At 33.7% G+C, this 10,067-nt stretch overlaps 1 protein-coding gene across 2 annotated transcripts; it reads left to right on the forward strand.

Annotated features, from left to right (window-relative positions):
* On the forward strand, positions 1-10,034 carry LOC148604187 (uncharacterized). Of its 2 annotated transcripts, none has more exons than XM_088550379.1 (12): positions 1-229; positions 958-1,147; positions 1,430-1,551; positions 2,735-2,818; positions 4,626-4,796; positions 5,275-5,391; positions 5,699-5,842; positions 6,061-6,204; positions 6,545-6,703; positions 7,069-7,232; positions 7,864-7,922; positions 8,863-10,034. In XM_088550379.1, exons 2-12 carry the CDS (start codon positions 964-966, stop codon positions 9,072-9,074), a joined length of 1,560 nt encoding a protein of 519 aa, XP_088406505.1. In that variant the 5' UTR covers positions 1-229; positions 958-963; the 3' UTR covers positions 9,075-10,034. The 2 variants fall into 2 exon arrangements, with proteins under 2 accessions (XP_088406505.1, XP_088406506.1); XM_088550380.1 differs by lacking the exon at positions 1-229 and adding an exon at positions 413-463.
* Positions 10,035-10,067: the final 33 nt, after the last annotated feature.

Raw genomic sequence — 10,067 nt, forward strand, 5'->3', positions numbered from 1 at the left:
TGAACGGAAATAAAATGTCAATTTTGATACAAAAATGTACGACGGAGCTAAGGAGCAACCCAATCAGCCGAGAGCCATGAAAGTACTCCGAAATCCAGTATGGAAAATGTCTGTTGATGGAATGACCCATATAAATGTTTGTCATTCCGGGGTCAATTTAAAGTAGGACATCCTCATACCTATTGACTGCAGGTGTAAAGGGATAAAAGGTTTTGAAGACATGCATAAAGTGAGTATATATATCCGTCATATGACTTAAGAACTGGTAAACCATCATGCTCATGTTGAATGAAACATACGACGTGATGATATATAAAGGATATAAACATTGATCCACACGTTGATTTTACACAATGTACTTACATAGGTTGACCACTAAACACTGTTCACACAGTAGTTATCGTGTGTTTGTAAACAAATAACTTTTGTAATCCATCCTTTTTAGTCCGCCCCACGCAATCTGGTATGTATAAATTAAATCTGAATTGTTGCAGTCCTACTTTATTATTATATATATACATATATGACACAGAAAATCTATGTGATTAGCCCCTTTGATTACAGGTCTATTAATTGCAACATTTAGTAGATTTTCTATCAGAGAGATGCATGCAAGCAATCAACTTTTATCATTTATTAGTGCAAATTCTATTGTTTCCTTAATATTATTCACAAGATGTGCAGGGGTTAAGTCCCTTTCTTGTTTATATTTAACTTTAGAAATAACCTGTGACAGGTTGTGTTCAGATAAGACAATATTTGGCGAGGAAAACAGTTATACGATTAATATATGTATTTACACGTTCATCGGTTGGCTCTTAAGGGTCATTTGTCTGAAAGCCCATCAATTTCTTTATCGTACGACAGTACACATCAATAGTTTGCAACATAGTTCCATACTTCAATCACAGGTACTTTCTACCTCAATAGTACGTTATGTATATTTTCTGCTTCAAGTGATAGATGTATATCCGATACTCCCGTGTGTATCTAAGAAGTTGTCGCTTGGCCGTAGACCGATTGCTTGCTAGTCACTATAGCAGCAAACTGGACACATCATACGTCCGCACCATTTCAAGTCTCCTACACCAGAAGGCATACATAAATGGACAATGGACGGATGCTCAAAACGGAAAAACATTCGATGGTAAGCGCATTGTTTTTTTTCCATATATACACAACCTTGTTTAGTTGTGTATCGATAATAGTTTGGTATTATACCCCAGCATGTGTTTACAGTCAAGTGATTTTACTTTCTACGCTTGGTAGGTAATATTTTGTTATGTTAAATCAGACGTTAACCCTTGCCTTTAATCGTTCAAACTTTGGTATTGTTTGGATATCACTCTATATTTTTACAACACTATCAAATTTTACTGAGCTCCATCCTTGATTTCTAAACTGTGACGTTGCATTTTTTGTTTTATAGTATACAATCCCTCAACGGGAGAACGGCTAGGAAGTGTACCTGATATGGGCTTAGTGGATACTGAAGCAACAATAAAATATGCCGCTAAAGCATTTGAAAGCTGGAAAGAAACTACAGCTAAGGTACTAAATTTGTGAGCTTGTACTCATTAAGAATTTTAATGAACCAATAGATGATCCTCTTTTTGTGCTAAGTTCTAGTAATCTCTTGTAAACATATATAACGAGAGGTTCTAAAATCACATTTTTCTTTGTTTTTGTTTTTGTTTGTTTTTGTTTTGTTTTGTTTTGTTTTGTTTTTTATTATTTATTTTAAGACTTGGTAATAACTAACCACAAAATTAAAACTAACCATACTGCAAAAAAAGTTTCAGATAGACCCTAATCGCTCTATAACCATACTGCAAGAAGTACCAGATAGACCCTAATCGTTCTCTAACCATACTGCAAAAAAGTATCAGATAGTCCCTAATCGTTCTCTAACCATACTGCAAAAAAGTATCAGATAGTCCCTAATTGTTCTCTAACCATACTGCAAAAAGTATTAGATAGTCCCTAATCGTTCTCTAACCATACTGCAAAAAGTATGAGATAGACCTTATTGGTTCGTTAACCATACTGCAAAAAAAGAAGTATCAGATAGACCCTAATCGTTCTCAACAACCAGCATACTCATCTTGGTTAAAATTAATATTAAGCTGAAGTAAATACACTGCATATCATTCGACATGAATGTCCTTCTACAAAAACATAATACTTGGTAATAACTAACCACAAAATTAAAACTAACCATACTGCAAAAAAAGTTTCAGATAGACCCTAATCGCTCTATAACCATACTGCAAGAAGTACCAGATAGACCCTAATCGTTCTCTAACCATACTGCAAAAAAGTATCAGATAGTCCCTAATCGTTCTCTAACCATACTGCAAAAAGTATTAGATAGTCCCTAATCGTTCTCTAACCATACTGCAAAAAGTATGAGATAGACCTTATTGGTTCGTTAACCATACTGCAAAAAAAGAAGTATCAGATAGACCCTAATCGTTCTCAACAACCAGCATACTCATCTTGGTTAAAATTAATATTAAGCTGAAGTAAATACACTGCATATCATTCGACATGAATGTCCTTCTACAAAAACATAATAAAAAATGATAAAATATCAACGTGTAGAGTCATCATTTCAAATGAACTCGTGTTTTAAATCAGATGTTTAGAAACCAACAATTGTTTTATGATGTTACTATTGATTCACAATACGATAATAAAATGATGAAATAATATTTTGATCCCTCTGCCTTAGGATCGTAGTACGATACTCAAACGATGGGTTGATCTTTGCAAACAGAACAAGGAAGAACTGGCAAGAATATTGACACTTGAAATGGTATTATTACATTTTGTACCTTAGTCGTATGCATATTCCATTATGTATTCAAAATGCATTATTCTGTGCGGATGAATATTTAATCAGTTGAACATGTGTATCGTAAAGGAATCAAATTTTACAGTTTCGTCTTAATTCAACCCTGTTTGCTGACCTCGCATTGTCGGATTTAAACTGTAGATAAATGAATGTTTCCTCAATATTTTATCATCATTAAGATAATGTTCAGATACCTAAATGCCAAACGCAGGGAAATATGCATACAAAAGAAATAAAAAATATTAACCCATCCACGCATACACATAACAGAAGAAATATGCATAGGAACAAAAACATTAAAATAAAACAACATTACACCGAGAAAAGTGTAGCACAAACCCGGACCGCCGAAAGCCGGAGTTAAATTCAGGAACTTCGAGTCAGTGGGCGGTTTTCTTGTTGAGTACTCACCGAGCTATCGAGGTGTCCGTTAAATGTGTTGGAAGAAAAAGCTTTTATTGAAGGTCGCGGTTGTTTGTCAGGGTCGACATTCAGATAAGAACAAATTCTGCTCCGGATCTTGCAAATCTTATAAAAAAAACAAAAGAAACATCATCTGATATCCGTTTTCGTTATGTATTTGACATTTTGTCTTTATACAATCCTAGAATAAGGATATTATACATTGCATCTACACCCAAAGAACTAAAGATATATAAAGGACAATACAGACACAGGAGTCAGTCTCATATCTTGACCTATTTATAGAGATCGATGGGAAGGAAACAGTCATGACCAAACTATAATTGAAGGACAGACAAACGCAATGACTTCTCGTTTCGTACCGTCAACTTTCCTTTCATCTCTGACAACATCCCCTCGGCACTTGCATTATGGAGTTTTTATGTAACAACTCCTACGTTTTTCTAGAGCTTGCCGAATATACACAGACTTCTTGTACCGCGCTAGTTTTTTTTCACAATCAGGCTTGTGGAACAGAGTATGTTGCTACACAATCACTGCATAAGTTAATGTATTGCCGTCACCATAAACGCATTGTGAATCATTATAGTGTATCCATCTGTTCCATGAGAAACAATTTGTTCATTGTGTCATAGCTTTCCTTGGTTCTTTCCTTTACCTAGATCGTGACTCGACGGGCATTTCTAGAATTGCAGAGGTCGGTAACCCTACCGGTGCACCTGGTCCATGCTCCTAGTTTTTAGTGGAGTCCGGATAGCTCATTTTATTTTTGTTTTTATTAACGTATTATTTTGATTGTTGGTACTCAATGGATTTTGTTGCTATTTTAATTCCCTTGTCTAGCCGTTATCCTATGATTATGTTCGTTTTGATGACCGCTCGAATCCTGGTTCTATTGTTTTTACTTTGAAACTGACATTCCCTATCGGTCATGATATATAGAACACAACAGGTTGTGTTCCCATTGACCCCAAACACACTGAATGGTTGTATTTTAATGATGGATTATTATGTTACCATACTATTAGTCGATATTGTATTGAACGGTATATATATGACAACGGTTAAAAACTATTCTCATATGTTGGATGTATAGGCACAGAAACCATAACTCCGAAAAAATGTACGATAAAGCAACAACATATTTTGTGCATATCAGTGAAACATTACCGTGCGCTTTGGTCTGAATCATTAATGAATATAGTACCGCTACGAATACTTGTATTATATATAGGTGTAAAGAAATATTTGTTTCGATTTAAAATATAATAATACAATTTTTAATTTTTTGTTCATCTCAGTTGCAAGGAGGAATGTTTTGTTATAATGTTCCTTTTTATTTCAGGGCAAACCGTACAAGGAATCCCTGGGGGAGCTAGATTATGGGATAGGTTTCTTAGAATGGTTTGCCGAGGAAGGGAGAAGAGTATATGGTGATATTATTCCTTCACCGGTCAAATCTAAGAGAATGTTTGTTTTAAAACAACCTATTGGAGTATCTGGGATGATAACACCGGTATATCATATTCTAGGAGCAATTCAATTTTATATGTTGTCTTCAAGAGTAAAAAGTTGGGTTTTTTTTGTTTTTTGTTTTTTGTTTGTTTGTTTGTTTGTTTTTTGTATAGTTTTTCAAAGTTTCAACCACTCTTAGAAAAGACAGAAACCGACAAACACATTAAAACTGCTCACGTTGAGTGATGTCTATCCCTTGGTACTATAGTTAATATATTAAACACTATATAAATGTACCATATACCAATACATGAATTAATTTTTTACTCTAGGCTAAAGGAATATTTGATCATCAGAATATATTTATCGAATAATTTTATCTATTTGATACTTAACAGTATGTTGTATATGAGGTATGGGTTTCCTTATAAAAACTTGTTGGTATTTGAACAACCCCCTATAGCTTTCATTTCAATATCAACTTTAAATTCGTAGACTTTTTTGCATTGTCTGTTAATAATGTCTTTATGATCTTCCAGTGGAATTTTCCTCATGCTATGATCACAAGGAAAGCCGGACCTGCTATAGTTGCTGGATGTACTGTTGTCCTGAAGCCGGCCGAAGATACCCCGTTTTCTGCGTTAGCCTTGTGTGATGTAAGTTATTATGAGCATATTGGTCGTGATTTGCATTCGTCAATATTATTGAAGCTTGTAATTAATCATTGAAGAATGAGAAGTAATAAAACACTATCAAAACATGCAGATATGAGTGCTGTAAAACAAATGGCAGTGTAAAAGGAAGGCAATTCGATTTTATAGGTAACATCATAATTAAAAAAGTTATTTACAACAGGCACACAGAATATTAAAACAATACCAATAAAAAAAACCCAACGAAACATTCTACAAATCAAAATGCCATTTTAAAAGAATAATTTGCATTGTACAATACTGATTTTAGCTTGCAGAAAAGGCTGGTTTACCTCCAGGCGTTCTCAATGTTGTCACTTGTAGTAGAGAAAATTCCAGTGTTGTTGGGAAGACCCTTTGTCAGAGCCCTACAATCAAACAAATATCGTTTACAGGCTCAACGCCAGTAGCAAAGGTATTGTTATGACACAAAACAAAGGTGATGTTTTAGGATTTTGAAATGGAATTAGTTTTACTTGGTAAAGTTTCGGTCACTTGTTTTAGTATTGTTCGTATAGTTCATCTAATATAAGTTACCTCATAACACTACACAGAAGTTTTTTTAAAGAAAATAAAATTAACGAAGTACAATGTTTTGATAAAGCACGGCTTACTTTTTGAAATATGTTCCAGATTTTACTTGAACAGTCTGCATCCACAGTTAAGAGGGTGTCTTTAGAGAACGGAGGTAACGCCCCATTTATAGTTTGTGAATCAGCTGACATAGAAAAGGCAGTGACAGGTGTAATGGGTAGTAAATTTAGAAACACCGGACAGGTACAGTAATTGTTTTAAGATAAAAGTTTTAGGGTTTCTTTATAATTACTTTTATCCCCATAGTATTTGATAATCATTGCCTTTTGATAAAATGATTATATGTAACATAATAGGTTCATTATTTCTAATTCATATTTGATTTAGAAGTGATCGACAAAATGCCATAACGTTAGTCATATAATGAATTATTGTCCACAAGTATACCATTCTTTTATATGTTGTCATCTAGCCAACATAATGACAACACATAAGTAAATACAAATACAAAAAATACCAATGAGTCTGTATGTAGGTGGCTTGAGAGGCTGTGCTGTTATTAGGATTTTTTTTTTATTTTCAGGCCTGTATTTGTGCAAATAGAATATTTGTCCAAGATTCCATCTATGACAAGTTCGTAAGTAGTCTTGCTAACAGGATGACCAAGGAACTACATATAGCAGATGGTTTTGATGACAAGGCAACACAGGGGCCACTTATTAACCAACGTGCAGTTGATAAAGTATGTAAATAAATATCTTTTGTTCAAATCGTTGTGCTTGTATTATTATTTTTTTGTATTTTTGTTTTATTATGACTACTTTTAACAAGGCTAAAAAAAAATTAGTTAAAGCAGCAAACCCCAAGTTTTGATAACAAATCAATTACAAAATTCAGGAAGAAAGACTAAGTAAAATACCACAAGATACTACACATAATGCCCAATAAGGTCAGCAATACGTATTTAGTCAATTGTAGAAACTTGTCTCAACAAATTGTTACAACATGGGCGATGCACATCGTTAGATACCTGAATGGATATAGTATCATCACTTTTAAAATATGATTATTTTATAAAATGTAAGGTCTAGTTTGTATAATTTCTAGATTGAATCACTTGTAAATGATGCCAAGGAGCAAGGTGGTAAAGTAGTCGTAGGTGGCCAGCGAAGAAAAGGTAACTTCTTCGATCCTACCTTAATCTCTGATGTGACTACGAAAATGAGATGTTATAATGAGGAACAGTTCGGACCTTTGGCAGCTGTAATTAAGTAATTATTAAGTGTTACAATAGAAATCAATATACTCAAGAAAGACTGCTTTAAAATACCTGCTCAGTATCGTGAAAGTACAAGTACAATAAGATACAGCTGATCTAATCTGAATGAAACAAAAGGAAATTCAAGAGAACCAGGATTCGAATCGCAATTAAAAATAATAATAATAATTCAGAGATGGGATGACACCTAGACACTGAAAAAAACATAGAAACATAAGTAACCTAGAAACCACAAAAACCTGGGGGCATGGACCAGGTAAGACTACCAACTCGGACTCTACTAAAACCTGGGAGCATGGACCAGGTAAGGCAACCTACCTGCACTCCACTAAAACCTGGGTGCATGGACCAGGAAGGACAACCAGCCCAGGCTCCACAAAAACCTGGGAGCATGTTCCAGGTAAGACAACTGGAACATAAACAGGTCAAAAGATGTAGTCATGTTAGCGTGAAGTTGTTATCGATGATGATTAAGAGTTGAGGTTCTGATTAGTGATCTATGCGTATTCATTTTACCGTGAATTTTATTCAGGTAGATAATTTACATGATTCATATTGTTCTTGTAGTTGATAACCGCATATTCAAGTTTTGTTTGATAAATTTGAAATTTAAAAAATTACAGATACCACACAGATGAAGAGGTTATATCAATGGCAAACAATACAAGTTCGGGACTAGCAGGTATATTGGATATTTACTCAATAAATCATGGAAACTTTAGAAAATGTACTCACTAGTATCATGTATGACATCAAGATGATTTTGGTAATTACATCATTTCTAGATCTGTATGAATAGCACACCATGCATTGATATTTAGTCGAAGTAAACAATGTATGGAAAAAAAGTACCATAGGGAAGTGACGCTTAGGTTCTGGGAACATGGTCAATGCTGCTTTTTTAATTTGAGTTTTGGTTGCTTGTTTACTTTTAAGTTTTCATACGACCATTAACCTTTTTTTGTAAAAAGGCACTGCCCTTGGCGTCCACCGTATTCGCTTTGTTTTCCTGCGATAATTATCATTAGCATTAGTGAATAATAGTAAATGAATCTTGATTAAAATTCTCAACAAAGTTTATATCACAAAATGAAGGTTCGTATTTGCGTAGGTTATGACCGTAAGGATTATGAATTTCGGGTCCATGTCTAGACGAGAAATAGTATAAAGTTTACCTTTGTAGCTGAAGTATAAGTGTATGGATCTCGATGAAATTATTCCACGTGGTTCCATGACTAAAAACATACTCTTAAAGTCTTGTACTATATTTAAATATATCCATGATAAGCTGTAAGTAGCAGTCCATCTCCGAATCATATAGGGTGATATCACGTTTTGTAATTTTAAGAGACTGTTAAGAATGCTTCCACGTGGTTGAATATATTAAATGTTTCTTTCTTATATGTTTCCCAATGGATGTGTCTGATTCTATTATAAAATGTCATCTCAAATATCTTTTGCTTGAAGACTTCACATGAAAAACTGCCTATAAATACCTCAAATCAAACCAAAAATGTGTTTAATGCAACACTTTCAGGGCGACAGTTAAACTATACACGCAGAGAAAAAAAATCTTTGTAAAGTTTGAAAGTGATATAAACTAGTATTGGTACTTTTTACAGGGTACGTATTCACTGAAAATATAAATCAAATGTGGAGAATAGCTGAGAAACTGGAGTATGGAATAGTTGGTGTTAATGAAGGTCTTCCAGCCATGCCTGAGGCGATATTTGGTGGATGGAAGGAATCGGGTCTTGGAAGAGAAGGTGGGAAATATGGACTTGAGGACTACATAGAAATCAAATATGTTTGTCTTGGTGGACTGAGTGACTGAAATTAAAATACTTATCTTTTGTCTTTTTCTGTTATCATGCAAACTTTTATTGTAGAAAATTAATTTGATTACGCTTAAGAAGTGCTTATGATATGAGAATACGTGTAAAGGGATCGTGTAAGTTTGTTTAGTTTTAAGTTCCATAAGACATAAGTGAAAATCTGTATTTAAGAGAGTGTCCATAGAAGATCAGACAGTCAGTGGTACATGCCAGTTTAGTTTCCAAAACATGTTCATCCATCTGAGATACCAAACATGTTTTTTAATGAATGTTGGCTTGTTATTTCGTGAAATAGTAAGAATGTAATGAATTACTTAAAAAGCATCAGAAGTTTTCAAATAAAAGGAAATAACTCTTTGATATGTTCATGTTAGGGAAGTTTGAATATATATTCTGAGTCATCCCACTTTGATACAGAAAAATCATTTTTCTCTCTTACGGAGCGGAATATTTAACATTAGATTAAACAAAAACATTGGCGAATAAAATTTACTCTGTGTTGGCATATCATAGGATCCGTCTTGTTTCTACACGGGCAGTATTTTCATTGATATGTGGAAATATTAGGTGGAATATATACATTGTAAAAATAGGAAAATATGTACTTGAAGACTATACTTAGAGATCAGATAATTTATACTGGTGTACAGAGTGATTGAAATTGAAACATTGCTTTTTATTGGATTTTCCCTGTTATGGGCATTTATTTTAAACAATGGTACTTATTCCTGTCTGATATTATAAATTATAAATACGAAGAAACTCTGCACTGAATGATTTTTTTAAAATCAACAAGTGTAAGTGTATAAGGTTGAATATTGGATATATTAATGTTGAATATGGTGTGTCATATCAGGGGATACACGAAGGTCTATGTTGACTTAAGTGCGATACATATATTATACCCATGTATTTGATCATTTATTAAACAAGAATTAAAAAGACTTATATAAGCTTTATATCCGCTTATTTATTTCTGGTCACTGGAAGTA

Source organism: Perna viridis, chromosome 10 (assembly GCF_037379345.1).
Source record: "Perna viridis isolate PV_CMFRI_1.1 ecotype Kerala chromosome 10, ASM3737934v1, whole genome shotgun sequence".
Lineage (NCBI taxonomy): Eukaryota > Metazoa > Mollusca > Bivalvia > Mytilida > Mytilidae > Perna > Perna viridis.